Here is a 16,162-nt window from a genome sequence, read left to right as displayed (position 1 = left end):
TTTCTAATCTGCTGCCTTTAAAAGGTAATAACAATAGCCACAGACATACAGGACACAGTTAATGTCTGAAACAGCTTTAGTAAAAGTAAACAACTTTATTTTCATAAAAGAAAGTCAACCCCACAATCCTACCTAAAAATAAGCTTGATGCTAGGCTGAGATAATCTTTTAAAATATGAAACATGGGGTTCTAAATGTGAAATACATGGGCATATACAAATAGATGTGTGTTCTAAAAGTCAGTGCTTTTGTGTCACATTAAGAAATACTTCAATAAAGTTCTGTGACCAAGGACAAGAACTTTTACTCTTTTATAATAGGTTGCTGTTGCTTGGCTACAATATTAGTTAGGAAGTTTGAACAAACATTTCCTCCAGCAGAACTTTCTTGGCTTCTGGGATGTTAGGCCTCATACTATGTGTTTCTGTGGAGCCTAGCCCCCTGTATTGACTCCCTCATGTCATGAAGTGTACTTTATTAGAATTATTTCTTCAAGCTGCTCAATTTTTTAAAAACTTTTATTGAGAAGACTTGTATTTTTAAGAAAATAGAATTTATGTTTTCTTCCAAATGGGACAATCGGTTGGAGACATCTGCAGCTCTCAGTTTATTTTGTAGTACTTTTATCTAGATCCTATTTAGCCTATTAAAGTTACACCTATTCCTCAATATAATTAATTCATTTTACAAACATAGTGTATCATTTTTTATGATGCACTAACATACTGCAGTAAGTGATATAATAATGTATAAGATATGATAACATACTGCAGTAAGGCACATACACAAAACATCCTGAAAACATAGGCTTTTTAACTCACTTTCAACCACTATGTTATGATAAAATGATTACAAGAAATTCCAGTTTGAACTTACCCTGGTGGGCAATGGAGCACCACCAAGTTAAAACTGTACTAGAGTTTGCAATTATGTAACTATGGTAGTTACAAATAAATTAACATGTTTGGGGAAATTATGATCATTTTGTGATTTCATCTTACATACTTAAGTATATAGTAAGATAAGCATGTAAAATTATTATAGAAATTGGAGGATATTTGTAAAATAACAAATGAGAAACAAGTTGGTTAGTTTTTGTGATAGAGTTGGGTTATTTTCTCACTACTTTGAACATAATTTCAAGTAGATTCAAGATTTTTAGTGTATAAAATAATATTTAAAAAAAAACAAACTCACAAAAGTACTAAAAGAAAATGGACTGAGTTTTTTTTTAATAGTATCAGAATGAGTAAGGATACCTAAGCAAGACTTTAAGAAATCCAAACACTGTGATAGAAAAGATTAATAAATATATTTATATGGTAATAAACATTTCTGAACAGTCTGTAAATGAGGTTAAAAGACAAAGGTAGGGTAAAGTATTTAGTGTTTTCAACAGAAATGACCAAGAACTAATATGCCTTTTATAGCTCTCACATGTACCAGTCAGAAAGACATAGAAATTTCACTTCAAATAAATGAAAATTAAAACCACAACGCAGTATCATTTTTTTGCTTTTCAGACCGAAAGGTCAAAAGTTTTGATGCAATATTGAGCTGAAAATGGTGTGAAATCTATAAGATGCTGGTGGTGAGAGTGTTAATTGGTATAAGCTCCTTATAAGTCAAGTTGACTCTGTCAGAATGTAAAGATGCATGCTCTTGGGCCCTATCAGCAATTTCACTGATAGAATTTATCCTGTGGGTAGTAGCATACATATACACAGGTATATTTACAAGATTATTGATTGCAGCATTATTCTTGGTAACAGGATTGGTGGTGGTGGTTTAGTCAGTAAGTCATGTCCATCTCTCGCAATGTCATGGACTGTAACCCGCCAGGCTCCTCTGTCCATGGGATTTTCCCAGACAAGAATACTGGAGTGGGTTGCCATTTTCTTCTCCAGAACAGCAGATTATAAACAATCTAAATGTTTATCAGCAGAAGACCCTAGTTAAACTAGAAGCATTTCAGTACAATAATTCTGTGCAGCCATTAAAAAAAGACCATGTGGTGTTAAGGATCCATCTCCAGAATATGATGCTAAATGAAAACTAGCAAGATAACAGACAGTGTGTAGAATGCTTCTGGCTAGATATACATACAGTATCTCTGAAAGGAGAGTCAGACTGCATCTGGGAAGAGAGAGTTGGGGTTGTGAGTGAGAGGGAGATTTTTCATTGTATCCTCTTGTTCTCTTTGCATTTTTTTAAAAGCATGTGCTGGGCTTCCTGGATGGCTCAGTGCTAAAGAATGTGCCTGCCAGTGCAGGAGACATGAGTTCGATCCCTGGTCCGGGAGGATCCCCCATACCTCGGAGCAATTAATCCCATGTGCCACAAGTATCGAACCTGTGCTCTAGAGCCCGAGAACCGCAACTACTGACGCCCATGCACCCTAGAGCCCCTGCTTTGCAAAAGAGAAGCCACTGCAGTAAGAAGCCTGAGCACCGAAACCAAAGAGGAGCCCCTGCTTGCGGCAACCAGAGAAAAGCCTGTGCAGCAGTGAAGACCCAGTGCAGCCAGATATTTTACAGAAAGAAAGCATGTGCTACATATTTTTCTACAAAAGCAGGGGAAAAATCACGCTTTTAAAAAAATCCAGTTTTTTTATTATAATTTTTTTGGCTGTGCTGGATCTTCACTGCCGCGTGGGGTTTCTGTAGTTGCAGTGATGGGGGAGGGAGTACTGTCTAGTGGTGGCACACAGGCTTCTCATTGTGGTGGTTTCTCTCGTTGCAGAGCGTGGGCTCTAGGCTAGGCGGGGTTCAGCAGTTGTGGCTCCCAGTCTTTGTTGCTTCACAGCATGTGGGCTCTTCCCAGATCAGGAATCAAACCTGTGTCTCCTGCATCGGCAGACAGATTCTTTACCACTGAGCCACCAGCGAAGCCCTCCGTGTTTTTTTCTTTAATTGGAGGCTAATTACTTTACAACAGTGTAATGATTTTTGCCATACATTGACATGAATCAGCCATGGGTGTACATATGTCCCCCATCCTGAACCCCCCTCCCACTTCCCTTCCCATTCCATCCCTCAGGGTCATCCCAATACACCAGCCCTGAGTGCCCTGTCTCAGGCATCGAACCTAGACTGGAGATCTGTTTCACGTATGGTAATATACATGTTTCAACGCTATTCTCTCAAATCATCCCACCCTCACCTTCTCCCACAGAGTCCAAAAGTCTGTTCTTTACATCTGTGTCTCTTGCTGTCTCGAATATAGGGTCATTGTTACCATCTTCCTAAAATCCATATATATGTGTTAATATACTGTATTGGTATTTTTCTTTCTGACTTCACTCTGTATAATAAACTCCAGTTTCATTAGAACTGATTCGAATGCATTCTTTTTAATAGCTGAGTAATATTCCATTGTGTTTATGTATCACAGCTTACTTATTCATTTCATCTGCCGATGGACATCTAGGTTGCTTCCATGTAAACAGTGCTGTGATGAACATTGGGGTACATGTGTCTCTTTCAATTCTGGTTTCCTTGGTGTGTATGCCAGACAGTGGGATTGCTGGGTCGTATGACCCCGTGCTTTTAAAATAAGGGCAGTTCAGCCATGTTAACAGTTAAAACATTGTCGTGTAAATAATTCAGGCCAGAAATTAAGCAATCCAAGCTTAAGAATGTCCACATTTCCCATCTGACTACTGTTATGTCAGAAGGGGAGTAGAATGCAGTTTCTAAAGAGGTTAGCAGAGCTGGGCTAAATATGAGATAGGGTAACTTTAATAAAAGAGGAAGTATTTCTAAAACTGATGGGCCTAGCTGTAACCCTCTATTGTTCAGTCATGTCTGACTCTTTGCAACCCCATGGACTGTAGCACTCCAGGCCTCCCTGTCCCTCACCATCTCCTGGAGTTTGCCAGAGTTCATGTCCATTGCATTGGTGCATTTATACAGTCCATTACAACTATATAAAAAGCTGTAACCCTCTAGCGAGTGCATTATTCTCAAAGTATAAAAAGAATTTCCCAGCGTTACTGTAACTATTCCAGTTCTCAGGTGACCTTTGGGATCAGAATTGCTCTATTTAAAGACATGGCCCAGGAAACAGTGAATGCTAGACAGTAAGCCTCTATTTATATCTTTTAAAAAGTAGCAGCTCACATTGGAGCAGCACAAGGCTATTAGGTACAGTTTTAAATAGAAATTTACTTTCATGCCAAAATTCTGCTGGGAATAGAAGTAACTTCTCGAGGCACCATTACTAGTTTAAGTGAGTGCTTTAATTTAGGGCCAAGATATTGCCCCCTGATACCAGAGTTTAAATTTTGGCCTTGAAAAGAAATTATCCCCATGTGCTGAAACCTGAAAGAGCTTAATAACCACACTTACCTAGAACATGTGACACATTATGCTCTGCACTTTGTTTTGGTTTGGAAAGTGGTAGTCCCTCAGTAGTGTCCAACTCTTTGCGACACCGTAGACTGTAGCCTGCCAGGCTCCTCTGTCCATGGAATTCTCCAAGCAAGAATACTGGCATGGGAAGCCATTCCTTTCTCCAGGGGATCTTCCCGAGCCAGGGATCGAACCCCGGTCTCCTGCATTGCAGGCAGGTTCTTTACCATCTGAGCCACCAGGGAAACCCATGCACTCAATAACCTTAATCTTTTTTCTCTCCGGAGAGTGAAGTAGATTGTTTTGTAGCCTAGTGAGAGAGTTGTCGAGTGGCAGTAAAAATCATCCATGTAGTAATTACTAAGCACCTACTATGTGCCGGGCACTGTTCTGGGCATAGGCTACATGACATGAACAGACAAGTGCCTGCCCTTATGGAATTTAGATTCTGACAAAATGTGTAACATGTCATATGATGGGAAGTGCTCTGGAGAAAAGCGGGGGAGGCGGATGGTTGATTTTAAACAGAGTGGTCAGAGGCAGCCTCACTAAGCTGACAGTTGAACAGAGGTCTAAAGAACATGCTGGAGCTGGTCAGAGCTGAGCATTCAAGCAGAAAGTACACTGAGCCCAGAGGCCCTGAAACATGTATTTCTGGCTTGTTCTAGAATCAAGAAGACCAGTATGGGTGGCGTGGAGCAAGGGATGGAGGGGTAGTAGGAGATGAAGTCGGGGGCTACTTAGAACTTTGTGTGCCATGTTAAGGACTTTGACTTTTATTCTGAGAAGGGAAACTATAGAAGGATTTTTGAGAAGAGTAACATTTTTAAATGATCCCTCACCACGTGTTTAATAGTAGACTTCTAGGGGACTTGAGCAGATTTTGGTGGTTGGAGAGATCAGCAGCTTATCTTTCAATAGGTTAAATTGCAGGTGCCTGGTAAGATACCTTAGTAGGTATCAGGTAGGTGGTTAGCTATTCAAGACTGGAGCTCAGGAAAGAAATTTGGGTTTTAAAGCCATGAGCCTGGATGAGATGACAAGGGAGCAGAAAAGAACGTGGCGCCATCTCTTAGAAATTGAGTAGATGCCCTAAAAAGGAACCAGCAAAAGGCATAGGAAAAGCAGGTGAGGCAAAAAACTAATAGGAAAGTATCTAGAATTGGGCTATTTAGCCACATGCGGCTGCTGAGTTAAAATGTAAAATTCAGTTCCTCAGTCACCCTGGCCGCATCTCAAGGGCTCGTTTCACGTGGCTTCTGGCTGTTGACAGGGACAGGACAGATAGAGGACGTTTCCATGATCACTAAAATTCTATTGAGCAGTACCGTTCCAGAAGCCAACAGAAGAAAATACTTCAAGGACAAGGGGGTGTGTCCAAAAGTAATTTGAGGGGGAGTTCCCTGGTGGTCCAGTGGTTAGGATTCCATGCTTTCAGTGCCAAGGGTGTAGGTTCAGTCTCTGGTTAGGGAACCAAGATTCCCCCAAGGAGTGGCAAGGCCAAAAAAATGTGAAGACTGAGACTTGATCGCTGGGTTTAGTTACATGTGAATGACGGGCACGCTGTTGACAAGAGAGCGACTTTGATAGTCAGAGACAGAAGCCTGACAGAAGTACATTCAGGATAGACTGGACAATAGGAGTCAGAAAATACAGACATCTCGTTCCCCACCGTGAGCTTGGGCTGGCAGCTGTCTGCAGTCTACCTGGCGTGGCCCTGTCTACACTGACATCCCTGCCACTGAGGGACCTGACATGCCCGGCCTGCTGCTCCCAGTGCTTAGTGCCCAGATCCATTCTAAACTACTACAGGAGCAGCTCAGGACTGGGGATGTTGCCACTGGGCTCACCTCCTGCTTCCTGTGTCCTCCTGCCTGGCGCTGGGCCTCGCCACACCTGTTTAACATGGTGAACAAACATACAGGTTTGATTATTTTCTGGGTGCTGTCACTTCAGAGCACTTTATCTGATGATTCCACTTCCCCAAAGAAAAGCTTTTTAATTATGAAAGCTTTGTTTGAAGTAGAATCAAATTCTAAGGGAATCACATTTTTCCCTTTAAAACTAGTGTTTTGTTTTGTTTTTAATGACTGTATTTATTTTTGGCTGTGCAGGGTCTTCAGTTGCTGCATGGGCTTTTCTCTAGTTGCGGCAAACGGGCTACTCTCTAGTTGCAGTATGTGGGAGAGTTTACTAGAATTTGAAGTCTAAGAAAGTCTCCCTCCATAAAATAAGGAATTACTACTTTACAAGACAATAGCAAACTCACAAACCTTTCATTACATCATTTGTAAGACAAAAAGTGATGGAAATAATGTTCTTAAACGATTTCCAAACTCGCACTGCCTCAGGACAAATCAAATAAAGCAAGAAACTGTGCAATGACTTTTCTTAAATTATGTCCTTTATAAAGCAGCATAGTAGAATGATATAGCTGGAGATCTGAAGCCAGATATCCTGGGTTCAAATCCTGGCTCTTCCACTAGTGGTATGACCAACAGCAAGTTATTAATTCTGTGTGCCTCAGGCATCCTCGTTTTCCTCTTCTGTAAAGTGGTATTAGTACCAACACATACTTGCATCATAGAACTCTCATGCAGCATGAATCGTATATCTCCGGAATCTGCCTGCAGCCATGCATACTTTCAGTAAGTACTCAAAAGATGCAAGTGATTTGGTTACCTGTCCCTTGCAAAAACAGGTATTTCAAACTGTTACTTAATTTGAAGACTCAGTGTTTCAGTGTCTTGTAGCAAAAAACATTTCAGTAACTAGACCTTTGGAAGTAGTAAAGGAGAGAAATGAGATTACTGGAGAAGACTCTGATTGTGCCTCTCCTGAGTTACAAGGACACCTGCTTTATCTTTCAAGTAAAAGCTTCCTATGGAATGCCCAGCCTTCCATTCTGGTCACACTTTACTTAAAGCTGCTTGAAGACTTTGATTTTCAGTAGCTCATACAAATTGAGAAAAACCTTTCTTCAGTTCTTTTCCATTTATTAGCATGGTTAGGCAGACAGTACCCAGTGCTGAAACATGTCATCTGTGAGAAGCCCTACAGCTCAGGGATTAGGAATAAAGGCATCAGATGCCGGGTTAGGCGCTGGCTTTGCTTCTTGGCTATGTGACCTTCAGCAAGTTACAGAACTTCAGCTCACTGTCCTTATCTGTAAAATCTGGATGATAATAACTTATCTTATAGGGCTGTTGGAGGACTACATGAGTTGACTCACATTAAAGCTCTTAAAATAGAGCCCAAGAGAAGCACCAAAAAATGTTATGATTCTTATTAAAAATCAGTGTAAAACATTTCTCTGGTATTGATGATGTAACTATAAAAATATATCTTGATCGCACCCAGAAAAAAAAGAAAAAAAAATCCTAAAATCTAGTTTTCCATTTTTCAGTTATTTGTATTGTTGCCAGACATGAGGTAGTGAGTACAGACGCAAAAGAGGCAGTACAGGGGTCACATCTTCATGCAGTTAACCTATTGCCTGAAGACTAGACTTTAGGCAGAAAAGAAAATCAGAGGGATGGTGACTTGAGAGCATCGCTTAGCACACATCTGACAGGGATTGGAATGTTTTCATTGAACACCTTGTTTCCATTTTCTGTGTGTTAGATTGCTCAGCTTTCAAACATTTAGTCTTTTCCCAAGTAGTTTTTTTTTCAATTGCATTAATAATTCTAGCTAATAGCGCCCGCAGCATTACCAAAAGGAAGACATTTTGCTTCTCAAGACACCCATCGCCTCAATAACTTCATACCAATTTCTCACAAGCTGATAGCAAACGAGCATAGTGCCTTAGCTACAATGGGATGAACTGGTGTTGTAGTTTGAAGAATTTTAAAGCAAGCCAAATAATTGTATAAAATTTAAATTTTATGACCATGTTTGGACCTTCTTACATTAAGCACAATGGAAATGTTCATATTCATTTTTCCCCAAAGGAAAATTTCCTGACTTATCACTATGTTGCACAGTAAAATAAAAGTATGAGTCCAGGTACTTATTCAAGTTTCTAAGGAATGCAAATAACAGATAAAATTTTACTTCCAAAATCTGAAGTCATCCACATGATTTTGTACTGATTCTCAGTCTTTACCTAAAAAGTCATTATTCAGATAAAGTTAGCCCCCTAGCCACATTCTTTAAAAAGCTTCTGCCCCACCACAACTTCCTGAGATCTGTGAAGAAACTGCAGTCTTGTGATCAGGTTCCATATCATACTGGCAGTTTTGTACTTGTAAGGAAAAAATGATGTCAGATTTTATGTGTCAATCAGTTGTAGTCTGCTGATCTGATTAGAAGCCTTGACAAATGCTTGGTGGCGATTGCATAGAACTGCCAAGCATATGGGGATAATACAGTAGCCCACCGTTTTGGGGTCAGCTCTTGTACAAGAGTAAAGGAATAAAAACATCTGTAAGTAAGGTATGAGAAAAACAATTGTCCAGAACCAAAAAGGCAGGGAGAGCAACCGAGTTTTCAAGGAGTGTGTCCACGAGGTTCCTTCAAGGGGCTCCTCTGGGTGCTGTTGAATGTGTTCCAAGGCCAGCCTGTTGTAAGTCTCATTGATTTCAAAAACGTAGTAAAATGCTGCTGCACTTGCTAATAGATAGAGTCCCACTCCGATCCATCCCATCCGCTGACGGAAATTCATCATTCTCCATGCTCTGTGCCTGCCAGTTAGAAACAAGTTAGGGTCTAGTAACGCTGTCATGGTAAGTATTCCAAATGTACTTTTTTTCCCCCAATGAGCTCTAAAATACCCCATTTGAGGTTTTAAATAACTAAATTTACATCTATTAAGAAATGTAAACAACTTACAGGTCGTTTTATGTAATAGATATGATAAAGTTTAATTATATATTGAGCAGGCTTTTTATTGAAGCCCACATATAAATCACTATATCTGACTTAAACAGGTCCAGTACAACCCCCCTTAAACTATAATTAAATTCATTTCCTACGGAACATTTCACTGTTAACAGTTCAAATACTTCCTGATTTAACAGTATTGCTGCAGACATGAACGCTTGGTTCTTCAAGTTTAACCTATGTCGGAGCCCCCAAGTTAAGACAGTAACTCTTAACACTTACAGTGGTCCCGAAAATCTTCCTGTTCCCACGGCAAGCGTTAAAGAGTCACTCAGTTCTGAATAATCGGGTGGCTTTGGCATTTCAGAGAAAAAGCCACCATAAAAGAAATCCCCCGGGGTCACCGGCTGGGAGAATGGTGAGCACGGCCAGCCTGGAGCAAAGACTAAGTGTGATTAAGCACAGCGTGACTGCAGCCGGTCACGCGGCGGGCTGGCCCCCGTTGTTGCTGCCCGAGCCCCAGCCTGTGGCTGTGGCGGTCGGCCCAGCCGGGAGGCTTCCCCCGACACCTGGGCCTTCCCTGCAGCCGGCCCCGCCCCCTGTCGCGCAGCAGGCACCGCCGGCCGCGACGCGACCAGGGCTGCGCAGGCGGCGCCAGACCCGGGCCTCTCCGCCTTGCAGCACCGAGAGCCCAGTGCCGGGCAGCGGCTACCGGGCGAGGCTGCAGAGCTGGGCAGGTCCCGGGTCTCACCTCCTGTCCGGGCTGGCCCGCCTGCCCGCCGTCCCGGATGCTGCCACACTCGGGGCTTCCGGCTCGGGCCGGAAGCGCGCATGCCCCGCCCCCGAAAGACCCGGCCCTCCCCCTGACGTCAGGCCGCGGCGCCGCCTCCTCCAGCGCTCTCCAATCGGCTCCAGCTGTCTGGCTGGCTTAAGTTGAGGAGGTGCGGGTGGTGGCAAAGACCCTCTTCTGGTGGGCTGCCGTCCGAGCCTGGCCGCTTCAGCCCTCCTCGAAGCTTCGCCCTGGTGCTTCTCTCGTGGCTCTGGTCCCCAGCTGTTCCGCCCTGCGGAAAGCCCCGCAGCGTCGGGCAGTCAGCTGTTCCCCCGGCGCGCCTCTGGTATCCCCCTTGGGTGTGCATCGAGTGGAGAAGAGGCCGCCCCTCCCGTTCCTCGGGCCTGGCGGTCCGGGAAGCGTCGCGAGCAGGCCCTGGTGCCTCGGCTGCCGGCGATGGACTCACACAGACAGCTAGATCCGAGGCCCCGAGAGGCTCCGGTGACTGCTTGCCGCAGTGGGGCTGGCCGCAGGCGCGGGTGCGCGGGCCTTCTCCGGGCTCGAGTCTCGGGTCATTCATTGACATTTCAAACTGACCTGACTGCCTCGACCTCGCAGCCCGTCGGAAACTCGGACATTAACCAGACTTAACTCTAGTACCGCGGAGGAATACTGTGAATTGCGGTGGTGTCAATGGTGTGGGAAAAATTGGAATTTAAATCTTGTTTGGGGCACCCTGGCGCTGAGGCTCTTAGGAGACTGGTGTAGGGGGATGGATGTGAACTCGCGGAAAGCGCCGTTGGTTGCCGGCATCGCCCAGACCTGTGATGTGGCAGCAATCTGCGAGCTGGTGTAGCCCCCTTAGGGGAGTACCGACTCCTCGGGAGGATGTCCCGGAGGGACGAGATCAGGAATGTAGCCTTAATAGGACTTACTGAGGAGACAAGTCATGCTCTGGTCCCTAAGGAGATACCCGGAGGTAGAGGTGCCTGTAGAGTGCTCATTAAGTCCCCTGACCCAGATAGTGAATTTTTAAGCAAAGCAAATGAACTCTTAGAGGGGGAGGGCGTGACATTGGGTAAGTTTACCAGAGCTCTTGCGTATGGAAACGACCGTTTGATCTAGATTAGGATGTGATTCTAGGACTACGGGCCCCTTTGTTGGCACAGGCAGTCCATAAGGCTCTTCAGCCTGCTCTGCAACACCTGAAATAGAAAAAACAAAGTTTTCTCAGGTAGTGATCCTCCAGAGCCAGAAGTGTTTGAATCCTGGCTGCTTCATACTACTCAAATGATGAGGATATGAAAGATGTAAGATGTCGAAAAAACAAGGCGATTGCTAGAGAGCTTCAGAGACCCAGCAGCCGGTATCATTTGACTCTTGCAGATAAACAATCCTTTTATCACAACTCCTATATGCCTGCAGGCTCTGGGAGTTGCAGGTCAAATACCTGACCACTTACCAGAAGGAGGGAGAAAATTGCTTAGGTACTAAGGCTGGAGCGTTTACTACAGAAACTTGTAGAGAGAGGAGACTTGGAGTGAGCCCGGAGCAGGCCCTTGCTGAAGCAGTCCACAGAACACCAGCGCAGGCAGGCTTCTTAGAGTTACTGACCCTAATAAAGGATGAAGAGGCAGCTGAAGAGGAGGAGGAGGGTGCCCTCCTCCAGGCAGGACTTGAGGGACATTTCACCTGAATCTTGGGAAATCAGAAAGGGCTATCTGCAACGAGCAGAACCTGGAGGCAGAACAGTGTATGCTCAGTGATAGACATTAACCTATCTTGTCCTGCCAAGTTACTCATGTTTGTGCAGTTCTTAGTACAATCCTTTGTCATTTCTGTGCCCATGTAATGTCTCCTAAATGTCTCTCTAGTCATTGACTAGAAGGATGTAGTTCAGCACTGGTATTTATCTATTTATATTCACCCATGAATTTGTTTTTTAATCACTCACAGTGTACAGAAGTTTCATCACTATGCACGTGTGATACTCTGAGAGGACGTCCGGTCATGGCTCAGGTGCACACGCTGATCAGACCTCGTTCAGATGCCGGCTTATGTGATAACAGGGGCCAGTGTAGCTGTCCCACGTGACGACGCGTCATAGGTAGTTTCTAGGTGTGCGTGTGTCTGTCAGTCGCTCAGTCACATCTGACTGCTTGCAACCCCATGGACTGTAGCCCACCAGGCTCCTCTGTCCATGGAATTCTCCAGGCAAGAACATTCCCTTCTTTCCGATCTAGGGATCGAACCCGGGTTTCCAGAGTTGCAGGCAGATTCTTTACGATCTGAGCCACCAACGAGGTCCAGTTAGGTATGTCTGGCCCTATATTAATCATGAAGATCATGAGCGGTGGTTTTTATTTTCTGTGTGAATAGGAATTTTATTGATTCTATGCCATCAAAACAAGAGGGAGAATTCAACGCTGCGGTTGGTAAGTTCGCAGCTGCCATCTCTAACCCCAGATTTCTCATGTGTGTCATCAAAGCATCCAGTTGTGAATGTCATATTAATAGGTTGCATTCAATTATAGTTGAATTCAATTATAGATATGAATTTAGAAAATAAAGAAATGTGAATAAAATGACCTTTTAACCTATTTTGTTTATACCGAGTTTCCAAGAGCAATTTCACTTGAACAAAGTGTTTCAAAAGCATGAATCTGAAAGCCACTCAATTTGCACAGTCCTTTGGACACTTAGTCCCTTGGACACTTTCCTCCTGGTGCCCAGGGGTAGGGAGTAGTTTTCGAACTGAGAATGCTGGTGGGACCTTCTCCTGAGGCACAATGGAATGAAATGAGACTGCACAAATGAGTGCAAGTAGCAGGTCCCAAGGTATCTATGTGTTGAATCTGGAGGGTGAAGGGAAAACAGGATCGTTGCATACCTCTGGGTGGCAGACTAGACTAAATGGTCCATGTACTTCTTCACTTAATCCTTGTAAAAATCCTGCAAAATGGGGAAACAACTAGTTTCAGAATTCTGTCATCTGCCTTACTGCAAGACCTGCATTGTTCCCACTGCCAAGAAAGAGAAGCAGTCCTAAGGGTGTCTGGACCCAGCCTTACAAGGGAAGTTGGGCAGATTGTTAACAACATTTAATAATTAGTATGTGCAGATGACACCACCTCTATGGCAGAAAGTGAAGAGGAACTAAAAAGCCTCTTGATGAAAGTGAAAGAGGAGAGCGAAAAAGTTGGCTTAAAGCTCAACATTCAGAAAACGATGATCATGGCATCCGGTCCCATCACTTCATGGGAAATAGATGGGGAAACAGTGGAAACAGTGTCAGACTTTATTTTGGGGGGCTCCAAAATCACTGCAGATGGTGATTGTAGCCGTGAAATTAAAAGACGCTTACTCCTTGGAAGAAAAGTTATGACCTACCTAGATAGCATATTCAAAAGCAGAGACATTACTTTGCCGACTAAGGTCCATCTAGTCAAGGCTATGGTTTTTCCTGTGGTCATGTATGGATGTGAGAGTTGGACTGTGAAGAAAGCTGAGCGCCGAAGAATTGATGCTTTTGAACTGTGGTGTTGGAGAAGACTCTTGAGAGTCCCTTGGACTGCAAGGAGATCCAACCAGTCCATTCTGAAGATCAGCCCTGGGATTTCTTTGGAAGGAATGATGCTAAAGCTGAAACTCCAGTACTTTGGCCACCTCATGCGAAGAGTTGACTCAGTGGAAAAGACTCTGATGCTGGGAGGGATTGGGGGCAGGAGGAGAAGGGGACGACCGAGGATGAGATGGCTGGATGGCATCACTGACTCATGGATGTGAGTCTGAGTGAACTCCGGGAGTTGGTGATGGACAGGGAGGCCTGGTGTGCTGCGATTCATGGGGTCGCAAACAGTCGGACACGACTGAGTGACTGAACTGAACTGAACTGAACTGATGGACTACATCTTTCTTTTTTTAAAACAAACAAACTGAACAAACATATTTATTTGGCTGTGACTGGTCTTAGTTCAGCATGCAGGCAGCATGCAAAATCTCTGGTTGTGGCACTCAGGATCTTGTTTTTAGTTGTGGCATGTGGGATCTAGTTCCCTGACTAGGCGTTGAACCCAGGCCCTCAGCAGCGAGAGCACAGAGTCCAAACCGTTGACCACCAGGAAAGTCCCTAGACAACATCTTTCTTAAACACTACTGCCAACTGGATGCTGTAATGAGGAGTAAGAACCTGGAAAACAGTGGGCAGCGGGGAGGGTGGACATGGGCTAGTGATTTGGTCTCAAAATAAGGAAGAATGAAAGTTGAAAATTGCTGAAAGATCATACTGAAAGTCTTTAATAAAAATACCCCCAAAGAACCAGTTTGGGGATATATACTTTTGGGTTTAGATACAAAGCCATGTTTCTGTTATGAATAAATATCATGTGTTCATTCTTCATAAATTCACATGTGTTCCCCCTACAGAAGGTTAAACACATATCAAACCATCTTGTTGTACTTCCTTAAATGTATGTAATTTTAACGTGTCAAATACAAGTGTGTTTGTCACTTAGTTGACCCCATGGACTGTAGCCAGCCAGACTCCTTTGTCCATGGAATTCTCCAGTCAAAAACACTGAAGAGGGTAGCCATTCCCTTCTTCAAAATATCTTCCCAGTCCAGGTATCCAACCCGATTCTTTACTATCCGAGCCACCAAGGAAGCCCAAAAGTGAGGAGAAAGAAGCTAAACAGGAGATGACACATAGACTCTGGATAAAATCAGAGATGTAACCCTGATCTTGTTTATATGCGTATAGTCGTTTGTTCGCCACCTTAGGAAGTGGTATTAGCTGTGTTTTGCTGACAGACATTGTGAATGTGTGCACACATAGGTGTTAATAAATGTTGCACCCCTCCTGTATGTGAGGCATTGAGATGGAGGGGAGTGATCGTATAATTAAATTGAGGTTATAAGCCCAGCCGCGGAGATCTACCCAGTCAATAATAATAACTGACTTTGAACACTTGTGTGGACTAAGAACTAAACACCACTGAATGCATTTGGTCCTCCAGCAATACTGAAAGCAAAGCCTTTTGTTTTCCCAATTTACAGATGAAGGAGAGGCAAAGAGAAGTCAAGTAACTTGCCCAGGGTTTCCTAACTAATAAGTGGCAGTGTCAGGATTTATACTATTTCAAGTCCTTGATCTTAATCAACTGTGTGCTGCTTTGTTAAGTTTTGTGAAAAACATTTCATCACTTCCTCTCTTTTCTGGATGAGAGGATTGAGACTCAAAGATTCAGTGACCAGAGGATGGGGGAGGTACAAAGTCTGACTCCAGAGAGCTTTCCTTAAGGCGTTCTGACATAAACATTGCTGCTGCTGCTGCTGCTAAGTCGCTTCAGTCGTGTCCGACTCTGTGCGACCCCATAGACGGCAGCCCACCAGGCTCCCCCGTCCCTGGGATTCTCCAGGCAAGAACACTGGAGTGGGTTGCCATTTCCTTCTCCAAGGCATGAAAGTGAAAAGTGAAAGCGAAGTCGCTCAGTTGTGTCCGACTCTTAGCGACCCCATGGACTGCAGCCCACCAGGACTATCTTGCTCGGTCAATGTTAGTATCAGGGATCAGTCACGTTGATGGCGTGTGTCTCTGATACGATGTAACGACAAGGGGGCTTCACGTCCTCAGAACCCATAATCCAGTCTAGTCTGAGCAAAACACTAGGTTAATTCACACTGAGGGATGTTCTACAAAAGACCTGACCAACACTCCTCAGAACTATCAACATCAGGAAAAACAAGAAAAGACTGGAAAACTGTCAAAGACCAGAGGAGAGTAAGGAGGCCTGGCAACTAAAGGTAGTGTGGTATTCTCGACAGGCGTTTGGAACAGACAGAGGATCTCAGTGGAAGAGTGAAATCTGAATATGCTCTAGAGTGTAGTGACTAGTAACATATCAAGGTTGGTTTCTTGGAGGTGACAAATTACCAGGGTAATGAAAGCCGTTAAAAGGAGAAACTACGTGCGTATACAGAGTCTCTGAACGGAGAAGGACAAATATTCTGATATTGCTTATATGCAGAATCTTAAAAAGATACAAGTGAACTTATTTACAAAACAGAAACAGACTCCAGACTTAGAGAACGAATATTATGGTTACCAGAGGGGTAGGGTGGCGGGGAGGGATAGTTCGGGAGTTTGGCTTTGACATAAACACACTGCTATATATAAAATGAATAGCCAACAAGAACCTACTGAATAACACAAGAGGAA

General features: G+C 43.8%; 2 protein-coding genes across 3 annotated transcripts; one reads left to right on the top strand and one right to left on the bottom strand.

The window, feature by feature from the left end:
- Nucleotides 1-8,219: 8,219 nt before the first annotated feature.
- On the bottom strand, nt 8,220-10,014 carry LYSET (lysosomal enzyme trafficking factor). Of its 2 annotated transcripts, none has more exons than XM_069559519.1 (2): nt 9,928-10,014; nt 8,220-9,037 (listed from the first exon to the last, which is right to left on the bottom strand). In XM_069559519.1, the coding sequence occupies exon 2, from the start codon at nt 9,019-9,021 to the stop codon at nt 8,626-8,628; it is 396 nt and encodes a 131-aa protein (XP_069415620.1). In that variant the 5' UTR covers nt 9,022-9,037; nt 9,928-10,014; the 3' UTR covers nt 8,220-8,625. The 2 variants fall into 2 exon arrangements, with proteins under 2 accessions (XP_069415620.1, XP_069415619.1); XM_069559518.1 differs by lacking the exon at nt 9,928-10,014 and adding an exon at nt 9,459-9,626.
- A 535-nt stretch (nt 10,015-10,549) lies between these two features.
- MOAP1 (modulator of apoptosis 1) lies at nt 10,550-11,731 on the top strand (the record flags this gene model as incomplete). Its single annotated transcript, XM_069559307.1, is given in 7 exon segments — nt 10,550-10,781; nt 10,784-11,053; nt 11,056-11,164; nt 11,166-11,375; nt 11,377-11,424; nt 11,426-11,484; nt 11,487-11,731. Coding segments are annotated over 7 exon segments (1,083 nt in total), but the record flags the coding sequence as incomplete, so codon positions are not given.
- Nucleotides 11,732-16,162: the final 4,431 nt, after the last annotated feature.

The sequence above is a fragment of the Ovis canadensis genome, chromosome 18 (genome assembly GCF_042477335.2).
Source record: "Ovis canadensis isolate MfBH-ARS-UI-01 breed Bighorn chromosome 18, ARS-UI_OviCan_v2, whole genome shotgun sequence".
In the NCBI taxonomy this organism is placed as follows: Eukaryota; Metazoa; Chordata; class Mammalia; order Artiodactyla; family Bovidae; genus Ovis; species Ovis canadensis.
This window is presented reverse-complemented; position numbering and strand designations above follow the sequence as displayed.